The sequence below is a fragment of the Lolium perenne genome, chromosome 6 (genome assembly GCF_019359855.2).
Source record: "Lolium perenne isolate Kyuss_39 chromosome 6, Kyuss_2.0, whole genome shotgun sequence".
In the NCBI taxonomy this organism is placed as follows: domain Eukaryota; kingdom Viridiplantae; phylum Streptophyta; class Magnoliopsida; order Poales; family Poaceae; genus Lolium; species Lolium perenne.
In genome coordinates, this window is record NC_067249.2 from 192,650,179 (window position 1) to 192,664,004 (window position 13,826).

Genomic DNA, 13,826 nt, shown 5'->3' on the forward strand with positions numbered 1-13,826 from the left:
CCGAAGGTGGAGCGGCGCGGGAGGGAGAGAGGCGAGGAGGGAGACGGACGCGTGGAGGAAGTGGCAGTTGGCCGCGTTCGCGCGTGGCGAGTTTATAGCGCGCGCGGCAGCGCACGCGGCAAGTTTCCCGCGCGGGATAGCGCGAAAGCGCGCGGGCGGCAATTTTTTTAGCGCGCGCGCCTTTTTCCCGCCTCCGCTGGAGCAGCGCGGCAGCGCCCGCGCACGGCAAACCGGCAGTTTTTTTGCCGCGCGGGGCTTTTAGCGCGTCTGTTGGAGATGCTCTTAATTACTACTCACGTGGTCTATCTTTTCGTTTCTTCCCTGCATCATCCGGTCTTTCTTCTGTTAAGATAAACTGAATCTTTCTCCAGATGTAGTACTCCCTTCAATCCATAATAACTGTCAAGATATACAACTTTATACTAAATCCCTGATACTGATTATAGATCGGTGGGAGTAAATAATACTGGTAACCTTTCTGAAAAGAATGCCTCAGGTTGATTTTACCAATAAAGAAAAGGCCAGAACAGATGGGCCTCAATTCCGCATGATTGTACATGTACATGAATATGGCTATCAGTAGTCCAGTATAGCAAGAAGCAAGCAGTTGACATTTATTTTCTTCTTTTATTGTCCTCTCTTTACAAGAATAATGCACATGGCTATGACTATCAGACAAATTATTATATACCTGGTTTTCTATCGTATCAGAAAGGTACAACAACATTGCAAGAGGTGGTTTCCAAAAGAAATTGTTGTTTCCACGAAAACAAGTAGAAAACACCACCGCCATTCCACCTAAAATTACACATGACTTCTTGTATCTTCACCACTGATAATTCTTTTATTATTATTCTGTGAGGCCAATAGAGTGCTCGATTCCTTACAACGGGACCATCTTGGAATACTCTTTTCCTCTTTGCTCCAGAACTTAGCAACCAGCATCTTTAGGAAACCCCTGAAGTCAACAACAAATGAAGTTACAATCTCCCTGCACAAGATTGCCATGCGTTATTACAAGTCACTAATTTGACACACGGCACGATGATGTTACTACAACCTTGAGATGCTATGGAGACAGAAAACATCTACAAAGTAAATAAAAATAAATTCATCTGAACCGGTCACAAGTTGATGTCATTTTATTACAATATTTGTATTTGATCGATGCTAACAAAACAAGAGAGCTCATACAGACTATTACGACAGGCCATTATAGGATATATATGGAACAAATTATACCTCTCGAACTGAATACTCAAAGATTGATGTTAGCTTAAGCATCCACATTAAAGTTTCAGCGTTCGAGGCAAAAGTAGTGCCCACAAAACAGAGATCCTACGCTGATCATTCCCTAACTAACAGAACGTCATTGAGTACATACATATTACTAAGACCATACATAGACTTTAAAAGTATTTGTCATAAAAGTTCAAATTACACACTCTGATCCCAAATATAAGCAGTTCTTCTGGAATCTGTCCCAGACAAACAGTTCTAGGTTTGACGGACCGTCAACACAGATTGAATTAGAAACATCAACAAGATCCAATTGACACTACCAATTCTGAAATATACTTCCATACATACTCATTTTTATTTGAAGCAATGTATTTTAAAAAGAAATAGACGGTCAAACTGTAATTTTGAAGACTATGAATGGCCAAAACTACATATATTTAGGATCAGGAGTAGAAACACAAGAATAAAAGCTTAGTTTAACAGGAAACTCATATAGGTTCATATTTGACGATTGAAGCAGGCAGTGTATTGACCTTAGTTTTGTCAAGTACCTGGTGGCTGGTGCCAGAATTCAAAATATCAACATATCAGATATAGAAGAATAACCAACAGGAGCGATAGCAATTGAAGTGAAGTGGTGCTTGAGCAATGTTAGTTCCCTACGCAAGTCATGTTTTAGCCTCCGGACTAGAGTTCACAAAAGGCAGAAAAGAAACCAAAATATGGACAGTGCGATACAAGGCCTTGTGGAAGTTGAGCGGTCATGTACATGGAGTAGTGTGTACCACACGAATATGATTGTAAGATTGGGGAAGATTCTATAGTGGGTGGGAACTCCCTATAACTGTAGCTCTCCCGTTTCTTTGACCAGGGGAGGCAAGGAAGGACAGATGTCACACTCACCTGACTGATCAGGGTTGAGATAAGGTGTTGAAACAGGAAACATAATAATTTTGAACTGACACATTATTTGTAAAATACCATCCACTCAACAATCTTGTTTCTATTTCAACTAAAAGTTGTGTACTGAGGTTGAATGACCTTATATTCAAACAATTTCATTCAAATTGAAGCCTCTTAGAGCTAACAGGTACCAACTATTGTTGATCTGTGCATGCCGCTCTCTAAAGAATTCTAGCACTAGAAACATACTACCTCCATCCCAAAGCTTAAGGCTTATATTATTTTTAGAAAGTCAAACTATGTCAAGTTTGACTAAGTTTTTAGAAAAAATCATTAACATGCAGAAGTACAAAATTAATATCATTAAATAGATAATGAAATATATTTTCGTATGGTGTCTACAAAATATTATATTTGTTGATTGATTGTTCTAAAAGTTTGGTCAAACTTTACTTGGTTTGACTTTTTAAAAAATATATAAGCCTTAAGCTTTGGGATGGAGATAGTATAAGTTAGCAGGGAGTTGGGAGGGAGCTTGGAGATGCTAGACAGTTACTTGTGTGTCATGATACTGTTTGACCAAAACTTATATCTGGTTTCATGCAACCCATTGGAAATGCATAAAGACAATAACAGAAGGCTACAGAGAGTTCACTTCAAATAACTCAGAACTTGAGAGTATTTAGCATAAAACTACCACAATTGCGGCGAAATTTACCATTTCATATCACTTCACATTCGCGCGACTGAAATCTACCACCCTAGGGTAAATTTTGCAGCAAATTGTGGTAGTTTTATGCTAAGTACTCTAAAGTTCTGTGTTATTTGAAGTGAACTCTCTGTTGCCTACGGCAAGTTTTTTGCAATTCACACAAATGGTCAATCACGGTGGGTGTGTTTTATGCTAAAACTTGCTGTATAGTGGTAGATTTCTGTCGCGCAAACATAAAGTGGTATAAAATGGTAAATTTCGCCGCAATTGTGGTAGTACCTAATAAGGCATTCACGAGAGGCAACACCAAAGGTTCCATAAGGAGCCAAATGTCCACAATGCAATTGTAATCTGAAAAAAGTAAGGTTGTCTCCTCAGTCAAGGTCAATGTATTGAAAACATTAGGATACAATCATACAAGGTTCATGTGTTGCTGTTTTAATTTAGGTTCAAGTTGACCTAGGAAAAAGGAACCTAAGGTGTATGCACACACAAGAGTAGTCACATTGCAGATTCGTATTGCAGCAACCCATTAACAAACTTGTGCAAGCTAAGCTGCAACAGGTAACGGTCCAAATGGAACGTAAAATTATAGGAAGCTTGGGCAAGATGAGAAAGAGGGACTATAATTTGATTTCACAAAGACTATTCCTTGGAAGAGGAACAACATTTGCAGGCTCCCCAATGTGGACAGGTTCAGGTTTGTACACGTGTAAGGACAGGATCAGGTCAGACATCAACAGTTCTAAATCCATCAACAAAACGAAGCACAGTACAAAGTTCACATAATTCGTTGCAACAAGCATGAAAGACTTCATGGGGCAGTGATGTTTGCATATTATCCTAACAAGAAACTGAGAGTTGCAGATAGAAAATCACACCAAAACATGAAACTGAATAACTATATCAAAACATACCACTGGATAATAACTACTCCAGAATAAGGAAACACGAATACTTACAGTGGAGAACAAGGCGTACGACCTCCATTGACATAGTACACAAATAAGTACGAGTCATAATGCTGTCCTCTTATGTAGTAGAACATCGGAAGTCTTCTGACAAGCTTAAATAGCATCTTCTTGTAAAAGTTAATAGCAGGCTGGTTATATGAAATGACATGTAAATAAACACCCCTGCAATTTGATACGCTCGCAGCATGTTTAATCACCTCTCGGACCAGTGAAGATGCTGCAAGTGTGAATTCATGTGAGAATCGACTGAAACACCGCTTACAAACTGCGAAGCTAAGATGAGGAGACGAGGAAACAACCTATGCCGAGGTTTCTGTAGCTATCCACGACGCCCAGAGTTAAGATATAAAGAAGTGTTAGATCTTTGTGTGAGTTGTTGTACCTAAATAAATCCTCAATCTGCAGATTCAAATGGTTAGCTAGCTCCACTGAGATCACTAGCTAGATTTTCAGGGGCTGACTATATCGTACCTCGCTATCTTTCGCCGCAATCATCCTCGTGGTTACAAAGCCTATGAGCTCATCCCTGCCTTCGTCGGATCTGCTGGTGTCCACAGCACCCCAGGAAATGATGCCATGGCCATTGACAACATTCAAGAAGAACTCTCGCTCGTACCTAATCAAAAATAAAAGAAACGGGGATGATGATTAGCGGGGATAATAATGGGGAAATCTTCAGTCGGTCGCAACAAACTGCAGAAGTAAACTTGCAAGCACCTTATGGGGAACAGCGCGAGATGAATCTTCTCAAGAACCTCGAGGTCGGAGGGCTGGATAGGGCGATACTCTATGGAGGGGTAAATTTCGGATCTCGGGTCCAACATGAGAAGCTCCGGTGACGACGGGACACCAGGTTATTCGCCAGGAGGCCCAGGGCGCCGGAGGGAGAGCCCGGCGTCGAGACGTGGCAACTCGTCGGCGCGCTTCGAGCGCGCGCTACGGCGAATCGCAGCAGCCTTTGCTGACAGCGGCGTGATGGAAAGAGGGGAGGAGGCGGCGCAGCCTCAGAGATCGATCGCTGTGAAAGAGTGGAACGGAGAGAAGAGTAGAGGGGACGAGAGGCCGGATCGAGCGCGCCGCTGGCCGGCGGGAGGGGGAGACCGGGGAGGGGCCTGTGTACGAGCGGCGGTGACCGGGAGGAGGAAAGTGAGAAGGAGACAGAGGGAGGCTAATCGGCTTGATTTAGTGGAAGCTAACCATGGTTGAGTACGACTTAAGAAAAATAAAAATTACGACGAGATTTTAAAATTACGACGAGATTTTGAGAAGGCTTCATCTTTAACTTCCAGACCGTCACGGCGCGCCGCCGCTGCCGCTCATCCGTGAGTCGACATGACGTTGTTAGTTACGGATGAGAAGTTGCCGAACGGATCGAAAATACCACATCCGTCTCGGAGACGAAGAAGTAGGATGAACTGCCGATAAAGCTCCTTGACGATCCGAAGATCCCCACACCCATACGAAATCCTCGAAGACCACACCACATCCACAAGCTTCCCGACGTCGCCGTTGAGATGGGGTTGAAGCCAGAGAAACCTTATTGCACGAGACGCCGTCATCACCACCTGAGAGTCGCCCCTACAAATATAAACCCTAAAGACGGGGAACGAAAACCCCAAAACTGGGAAACGGAGCCCTCCCATTGACGAGAGCCGCGATCCGCTGCACCCCCATCGCCTGAAGGCCACAGAGGCGGCCAGATCGGAGGCGGACGCCGAAAGGAGGCAGAGGAACCCTAATCGCCCGAGGATCCCCTCACGAGCGAAGGGGTACGGTTCGCTCGCAGGCACTCACGGTTTATTACTATTGGCTTCTTCACCTCCAAAGCGAAAACTTGTAGAGAACCAACCTATAATTGAATAATTGAATGGTTAAAAATAATTTTATTAAAGGTACTAATAGACGTAGGCCTATGCGTGCGTTTATATGGATAGGCCGAGAAGATTGCTTCAAGAAACTTGACCACAACACATGTATCATCCACACTGGTTGCCCCAACTCTCCACAGCACATCATTAATTTCGAGCTCCTCCCAAATATATTTGGTGGTCTCAGAATGGGTGATGGACAGGTAGATCTCTAGAGACACTACCTTTTTGAAGCATGTTGTACGCTTGAACATTGAGTTGTCCTCCTTCGTTCCTTCAACGTTGGTGATGTTATCCACAACTTTATGATTGAAACCTCAATGATCCTTTTTCTAAAGTTAGAGGTGAACACTTTTAAGATGTATTATCAACATTTCCAATGCATTTAGGTTTCTCCTCTCTTGAGATTTTTCTAGATAAGGTATTAACTTGGCAAAAAAAATCTCCACAAGTGTCCAAAGCCTATCCCATCTTAATGGTGCGGATTATGGCTCAAGTAAATAAAAGTATCACATAAATTTAAATGTCTCATCATATTTTTGCATTTCCTTCGGTTATGTTCAACGAGACTAAAGCCTATTTATATAACCCATCAAGATGGTTAGTCCTCTAATCACTTGTCGACAGCACGAAAACCCACTTAGGGTTGAAGATTTCCTTTCACAATTTTCATTTCATTTTCTTGTAGAGATAGCCATGAGTGAACTAGTATCGCTAACCTTGCAAGATGTGGCAATTTAAGTAAAAGAATTACATAAATTTGAACATGTCATCATCTTTTCCCTTAATCCTTTGCATACTTAACACGACAGTAAAACCTATTCATACAACTCATAAACACGTTAAGTCTCTCAATCACTTGTTGTCAACATCAAAAGGCACTTAGGGGATGAAATTGTCCTATGAAAAATTACATTTCCATTTCCATGTAGAGCTAAATGAAAAAGTATCACTAACCTAGCGAGTTGTGGCTGATTAGGTATCTAGATGACCACTAGTTGCCAGCGAGAACACCTTACGGTTGTGAGGCAAACCATTTTTATGAGGCACAACCAACGAAGAGTCAAGAAAATCGCTAAATGTGGCAACCAGAAGAAAAACGAACCAACACATAAACATTGAGAGCGGTCTTGGTCAATGTCAATAGTCCCCGTAAAGCCTATTAGCATCATTGAGTCACAAGCGAGAGGGGGTGTTACGGTATGTGTGGATCCCACATTCTTTCCTATCAGTCCAGACGTTTGGTTCTACTAGTTAGAATATGAAACTTAACATGGTAATCGAGCAGATGTCTTGGGTTCAAGTTAAATCTGCAAAACTCAATGCACTGTCCACAACAGGCAGGACAGGGCAGCATGTTCCACGGCTTCTTTTGAGCAAGTGTAGTCTCTAAGATACCACTAGGCCAGTAATCATTCAAAGTCTGTTAGAACTCAAGAACATGTGTAGCGGAATTCGCAAGAAAGATCTGCGTACATATATACAACATTCCTCTAGCTTGGGTACACTGTTAACTTTGGACATATTTCCACACAAACAGGAATATGGTCTACTGTCTATGGTCAAGCGAAATCCAGGTGATGATTATTTCTATAATACGGCCCCAGTAATGAACCTATGGTTCAGTACAGCCTCGGCAGTTGGTCGTTTACGGTAATCCGGGTTAAGCATTGCCTACAGACAAGAAATCAGAGTCAGTATCCTTGCTGAAGATGTAGGGAAACGAAATTAGATTTAAGAAATCCACATTTTATACACTAAGCACACATAATTAATGTAGTCCAGTTACATGCATAATCTGCAGCAGGAGAAGGTTTGTGAACAGATAAATTTTAACTACTCATGGTAGAGGCAAACCTGCAGCAATTCCCAGCCGGCACGATCACCTAAATCTAGAAATAATACAGCTTCCAACAATTGATCATCTTCCAGACAATACCTATGTGGATTCGTAAAAATAGATAAAAATAAGCAAAAACGAATTTTATCAACTGAATTTGAAGCACATAATTTTCAACTATTGAAAGTTTAAACCATGTAAGTAATGTTTTTTTTTAGCTATTCGTACTCTCTTGCAGCATAAATGTCGAGACGGAAGGTGTTCTCCAAAAGTCTCTGCAAACAGAATAGTACTTTGTTGGATATAACGGTGCAAAAGAAAAACAACATTTCACTTATGAACTCAAAGCTAAACTATAATCAATAACCTGCAAGGAAATGCCATCCATGATGCCTGCTTTACAAAACGGAATAAATGACATGTATGCAACAAGCAACCCAGCTCCATATCTGTTTTTTTTTTCCAATCACAAGTATATGTCAGGGACTAGCATTTTGTAACTCAACAAGGAAAAAATCAATACTTACATGTCATCAGCTACTCCAAAAGCTCGCTTCTCAAAAGGTGTTGATGCTCCGGCAGCAGATGCTCGACGCCACAGACTGTCCGATAATGTTCCAACCCCAAGAGACGAAGACCTACCATTGTAAAAGTATCTCTGTTAATGTAAAAAAAAAAAAGTATATCTGTTCCCTTAAATGCTTTCTCATCGGTAGAAGAAAATCTAGAATGGACTGAGCATGTACCCGACATCTACAGAAAATGCCAAATCACGGAGCTGTGGAAGTAAATAATATCCATTTTTCTCTGCAACAGTGCTAAATAATAGAAAGTTACAGCAGGTACAAAATGAATTCAGAATGAGTAATAAACTGAAGCATGAGCAGTAAAGAAGGAACATGCAGAATACTTGAGAACAACAGAAGAAGGGCCAATGCTTTGGTGCAGTCTATCATGCTTGTGCATGTGGGCAAGGCCACACATAGCTCCATTAAGCAGCCTAAGGACAAAATATCTCCTAAATTCCATTTTGTATGCACGATCATAGGGATTCCAGTAATTAGGTCGCTCCTTCAACAGAATTTCACTGGTTATTTTTGCATAGTCTGCAGCACTATATCTCCCATCATCACGGAAGGCAAGCCACTATAGAAAAATTATATCAGTCTCACAGCATTATGTGGGATAACCTATAAGCTGATAAAGTTATTTGGTAGACCTGCTCTCCAGTAGCAGTCTCAAATGCTCCTAACAGAAACTGAATGTTCTCACAGATATCCCTTTTATCTTTCTGTAAGTAGAAGACAAGGAAAACAAACAAAAAATTGGAATTGTCATGTCGGACATACTTATTAAGATCTGCAAGTTCAATTTATGTCGTCATTTCACGATTTTCCTAACCTGAAGAAAAGCATGAGTCCTCAGCTCATTCAATGCCATCAAATTAGCTTCAGAAGCACCAGCAATGGCTCCAGGGTATACCTTGTTTCAAAAGCCATGTCTTAGCACATATAAGATCGTAAAGGGGTTCATACATCTGGGAAAGGTAGCAACTAACACTATCAGATAAACCAACAAATTGAAACGCTCTTCCAGCTAAAAAAGACAAATTGAAAGGCTCGAATTCGAGGTATTGGGCCTACCACAAATTATCTTGTGAAGCTAGTGTTGAATCAAAGGGTGCTATCGGCCTATCATAACAGAAGACTGGCCTTACTATAACTATGTGCCATGCCATACAATTAAAATATTATGAACATGTACAGTTTATCAACGCATGGAAGATCCTTATCCACTCCACTTATTAGTCATAGACTTGTAGATTGAAAATATGTGCTATACCTTAAATACAGTTTCTATGCCTTTCAATGGACCTTGAACCACTCTTCCCTCGTAGAGTCTGCAATAGACTATGATAGATGAATAGTATCAGCAAACATTTTCTAAAAAGTGAAATATAGAAACAACATCTGAGATAGATGGAAATAACCTAATCTTCACTTCTCCTTCTCCAACATTTTGGACTCTTAGTCGCTCAATCTCTTCTTGTGAATACCCAAGGCTAAGGTCTTGAATGCCAGCAACATTTGGAAGCCCTCCAGATTGAGAAGATGAATAACTGTTTCACATGACAGAGTGTTGGAAATGGCGACGAATACTCGGGAATCATCTTATGTTCTCTAAGGCCAGACAATATCAGGTGATCCTTGTAACAACTCGATAAATAAGATGTAACAGAAATATTAGATGCAGTGTCCATAGTTTGATGACATGATCTGATACAAATATTTTTGGGAATTTTTCTGGTAAGTGATCAGTAACATGAACATCATCTGGGGACCACATTACATATCTCCAAAAATGACCGCAGTATATACTCCTACCTGTTATATGATACTACTGGCCATGTATATTGAATTTACCTGAAGTGTCATAACCTCTCTTTTTTTGCGAAAACTGAAGTGTCATAACCTAACTAAGCATCCTTGATAATTTCACCATATTCTCATAAAAAACGCCCCCGGGTCGTCTCGCGCGAGGCGGCTCCAGGCGACGACCCAAACCCTAGAAAGGCGGCCGATCTCCCTCCTCCTGGCACGCCCGGTTGCCAAAGGCAGGGGGGCGGTGGTGGCGCGCCCATGGACTCCCCTTCGTGCGGAGGCGGGGTCTTTCAGGGGCGGCGGCGGTGGGCGGCGGGTCTGGTGGCGGTAGCCTTTGGCTCCATCACCTAGATCATGGCGGGGGACGCGGTGGTGTGGCGGAACTCGGCGGGGAAGAAGGGTGGCATCGTCAGATCGGGCAGCAACGGCAAATACATGGTCGCGAGGCGGCGGCAATGAGGCTCAGCTAGGCTTTTCTGGCAGGCAGCAGCCGGCCGTCTCCGCGTCGTGGGCGTGCGTAGCCGCTATCCCCACAGCTGCCGGCCTCCACCGGCCGGGTTGGAGGAGGAAGATGGACCGCGGTTCCCAACCATGGGGGTGGCATGGGGGCCGGCTGGACTTTTATTTTTTAGTTTTCTTTTCTCTTTTTTGACTGCGTGCATCTGTAATGTCATTAGGGTGTTGCAGAGGCTGGATGTAATTGGTATCTTTTGATATTAATATATTTTCTTTATCGAAAAATTCTCATAAATGACACTCCTAACAATGTCTCCTGAACAAGGTTTCACCGCAAGGAAACACACACACTAATTGGCTCTTTTCATTGATTTCTGCTCCAAACAACTAAATTAACCTAACCTAAGCAGCATGTAGAAAACAGTAGGAATGCTAAAATTAATTCCACTCCAGCACGCGTGCACACAGCTGTGCCATCCCAAGTTTTGAATCAAATCGCAACGTAAGAACATCTCCTAGTTCTGAAGGAGAACAGAAAGGGGCCGTGGACCCAGAAGCTGACCTTGTGACGTTCATGAAGCCATAGCTGCCCAATAATCTGCCCACCTCGAAGTACGCCGGGTCGGTCATCAGCGCCGCGGAAACCGGCTGCGGAAATCGTCGGCGAATCCGCTGGCGCCATCCACCAGGCCCGGGAGAGGGGAGGAAGCGCGCGGGAAGAGCCTTCAGCATCGTAACCGACGGAGTTCGTCGCCACTGAGCACAAGCCTGAAACTGACTAGTGTTTCTTGGGGATAGACAGCTGAAGCCTCCCATGATTCCAGCCGCAGAAAACAACAAAGCTATTGGGAGGATGTGGCCGGTTGACAACGGGCCGCGAGGAGCTTCGCGGCGGCGCGGCGGTCCACGGCTTTACGTGGGCTACGGCCGTTCGCCATCAGTGTGGGTTTCGGAACGAGCGGGCGGATTACATCGGCAAATGGTCGGTGTATACAGATCGCCGCGCACCATCCCCGAGCATGGGCCAGGCCCATATATTACTTTGGTTTTTCCGTTTCCTGCGGTTTTTCGCTTTTCCAGTTTCTGCTGGTTTTTTGCGGTTTTTATTTTCGGTTTTTCTTTTTTTGTTTGCATTTTCTGTGTTTATTATTTCTCGTTTTATTTTTTGTTTAAAAATAATTTTTGAAAATTTTCAATTTAAAAATGTTCAAGTTTAAAAAATGGTCATATTTGAAAGTTGAACGGATTTCGAAATTCGAATAATTTTAAAAATTGAATGAATTTCGAAGTTTGAACAAATTTTGAGTTTTGAACGAATTTCAAAATTTGAACAAATTTTGAGATTTGAACAATTTCTGAATTTTCGAACAAATTTTGATTTTTAAAATGATTTTCAAATTAAAATTTTGAAATTTGAACGATTTTTGATTTTCTTAAAAAATAAAATCGTACATTCATCAGATCTATATACAAAACATTTTGAACAAATTTTAGAAACAGAAAAACGTTAGATTTTTTACATAGAATTGTAAACAAAAAAAGAAAAAATAGAAAATAGAAAAAATGTTAATTAATAGCCGCCAGGTCAGAGGGGTGTGCGGCACCCCGTTCGCGCCGACCAGGTCGGTGTATACGGATCGCCGCACACCCTCCCCCGAGCATGGGCAAGGCCCATATATCATTTTGGTTTTTCCGTTTGATGCGATTTTTCGCCTTTTCCAGTTTCTCCTGGTTTTTTGTGGTTTTTCTATTCGGTTTCGTTTTTTCTTTTTTCTTTTCTTTTTCTGTGATCATTTTTTCTCATTTTATTTTCTGTTCAAAAATAATATTCAAAAAATTTCAAATTTAAAAAATGTTCAAGTTTGAAAATTGTTCATATTTGAAAGTTGAACGAATTATGAGATTCGAACAATTTTAAAATTTGAACGAATTTCAAAGTTTGAACAAATTTTGAGTTTTGAACGAATTTCAAAATTTGAACAAATTTTGATTTTTGAACGGATTTCAAAATTTGAATTTTTTTGAGTTTTGAACGAATTTTCGAAATTTGAACAATTTCTGAATTTTCGAACAGATTTTGATTTTTTTAACGGTTTTCATTTTTTTGAATTTTTTGAATTTTGAACAATTTTCAATTTTTTGAAAAAGTAAAATCATACATTTATAAGATCTATATACAGAAAGTGTTGAACAAATTTTAGAAACAGAAAAACGGTAGATTTTTAAAATATAATTGTAAACAGAAAAAAATATTAAAAATGTTTACGTGATGGCATGTGGCCTAATTAATAGCCACCGGGTCAGAGGGGTGTGGGGCACCAGGTTCGCGCCGACCCGGTCGGCATATAGCACCTCCCGATTACGTCTCAGCGAGCCTTCGTGCACTCAATCAAATAAGTTCATCTTCAACGAGTCAACGTAAACGAACACTTTATATCCGTTCGTGTCCGCAATCTAAAAATAAAGCTTAGCAGGCAACTGCAAACAGACCATCTCGCTTTTGTCCGGACCGTAATTTTAACCTAAATTTGGGTTGGATTTACGGTGACCATGGACAGCTCCTTCATAGATTTTGTTGGGCATGCGTGTCAGCGACCAAGGGAGGCAAGGAGAAAGCGGGTCTACGCGGTCCCCCCGCACGCGGTCCTTACTAATGGAGACTCGTGTTCTCCGCATGCCCCTGACACGCGTACAACACGCGTCCGTTGGGAACCCCAAGAGGAAGGTGTGATGCGTACAGCGGCAAGTTTCCCTCAGTAAGAAACCAAGGTTTATCGAACCAGTAGGAGCCAAGAAGCACGTTGAAGGTTGATGGCGGCGGAGTGTAGTGCGACGCAACACCAGGGATTCCGGCGCCAACGTGGAACCTGCACAACACAACCAAAATACTTTGCCCCAATGTGACAGTGAGGTTGTCAATCTCAACGGCTTGCTGTAACAAAGGATTAGATGTATAGTGTGGAAAATGATGTTTGCAGAGAACAGTAAGAACAATGTTTGCAGTAGATTGTATTCGATGTAAAGAATGGACCGGGGTCCACAATTCACTAGTGGTGTTTCTCCAATGGGAAATAGCATGTTGGGTGAACAAATTACAGTTGGGCAATTGACAAATAGAGATGGCATGACAATGCACATACATATTATGATGAGTAGTGTGAGATTTAATTGGGCATTACGACAAAGTACATAGACCGCTATCCAGCATGCATCTATGCCTAAAAAGTCCACCTTCAGGTTAGCATCCGCACCCCTTCCAGTATTAAGTTGCAAACAACAGACAATTGCATTAAGTATGGTGCGTAATGTAATCAACACAAATATCCTTAGACATAGCATTGATGTTTTATCCCTAGTGGCAACAACACATCCACAACCTTAGAACTTTCTGTCATCCGTCCTGCATTTAATGGAGGCATGAACCCACTATCGAGCATAAATACTCCCTCT

At 41.8% G+C, this 13,826-nt stretch overlaps 2 protein-coding genes across 5 annotated transcripts; both read right to left on the reverse strand.

The window, feature by feature from the left end:
• Positions 1–590: 590 nt before the first annotated feature.
• Positions 591–5,020, reverse strand: LOC127306593 (histone acetyltransferase MCC1). 4 transcript variants are annotated; one of them, XM_051337254.2, is made up of 6 exons: positions 4,549–5,020; positions 4,303–4,447; positions 4,131–4,230; positions 3,820–4,048; positions 3,137–3,208; positions 591–958 (listed from the first exon to the last, which is right to left on the reverse strand). In XM_051337254.2, exons 1-6 carry the CDS (start codon positions 4,653–4,655, stop codon positions 805–807), a joined length of 807 nt encoding a protein of 268 aa, XP_051193214.1. In that variant the 5' UTR covers positions 4,656–5,020; the 3' UTR covers positions 591–804. The 4 variants fall into 4 exon arrangements, with proteins under 4 accessions (XP_051193214.1, XP_051193213.1, XP_051193217.1 ...); XM_051337253.2 differs by having other exon boundaries at positions 591–991; XM_051337257.2 differs by lacking the exon at positions 3,137–3,208 and having other exon boundaries at positions 4,549–5,018.
• Positions 5,021–7,082: 2,062 nt separating this feature from the next.
• On the reverse strand, positions 7,083–11,199 carry LOC127306592 (uncharacterized). Its single transcript, XM_051337252.2, has 12 exons — positions 10,939–11,199; positions 9,530–9,658; positions 9,382–9,439; positions 8,941–9,021; positions 8,759–8,830; positions 8,450–8,685; positions 8,286–8,357; positions 8,067–8,177; positions 7,907–7,988; positions 7,768–7,814; positions 7,557–7,638; positions 7,083–7,373 (listed from the first exon to the last, which is right to left on the reverse strand). The coding sequence occupies exons 1-12, from the start codon at positions 11,190–11,192 to the stop codon at positions 7,290–7,292; spliced, it is 1,308 nt and encodes a 435-aa protein (XP_051193212.1). The 5' UTR covers positions 11,193–11,199; the 3' UTR covers positions 7,083–7,289.
• Between the last annotated feature and the right edge of the window lie 2,627 nt (positions 11,200–13,826).

What these genes read in the sequence shown, in the direction of transcription:
- LOC127306593 (XM_051337253.2), bottom strand. Translation starts at nt 4,655, where the DNA reads ATGTTGGACCCGAGATCCGAAATTTACCCCTCCATAGAGTATCGCCCT. An exon ending in TTGCGGCGAAAGATAGCGAG is followed by an intron (nt 4,231 to 4,302) that starts GTACGATATAGT and finishes TTGAATCTGCAG; the next exon opens with ATTGAGGATTTATTTAGGTA. An exon ending in CGTACGCCTTGTTCTCCACT is followed by an intron (nt 3,209 to 3,819) that starts GTAAGTATTCGT and finishes TACTTTTTTCAG; the next exon opens with ATTACAATTGCATTGTGGAC.
- LOC127306592 (XM_051337252.2), bottom strand. Translation starts at nt 11,192, where the DNA reads ATGGGAGGCTTCAGCTGTCTATCCCCAAGAAACACTAGTCAGTTTCAG. An exon ending in AGACTGCTACTGGAGAGCAG is followed by an intron (nt 8,686 to 8,758) that starts GTCTACCAAATA and finishes ATTTTTCTATAG; the next exon opens with TGGCTTGCCTTCCGTGATGA. An exon ending in GCATTTTCTGTAGATGTCGG is followed by an intron (nt 8,178 to 8,285) that starts GTACATGCTCAG and finishes TTACAATGGTAG; the next exon opens with GTCTTCGTCTCTTGGGGTTG.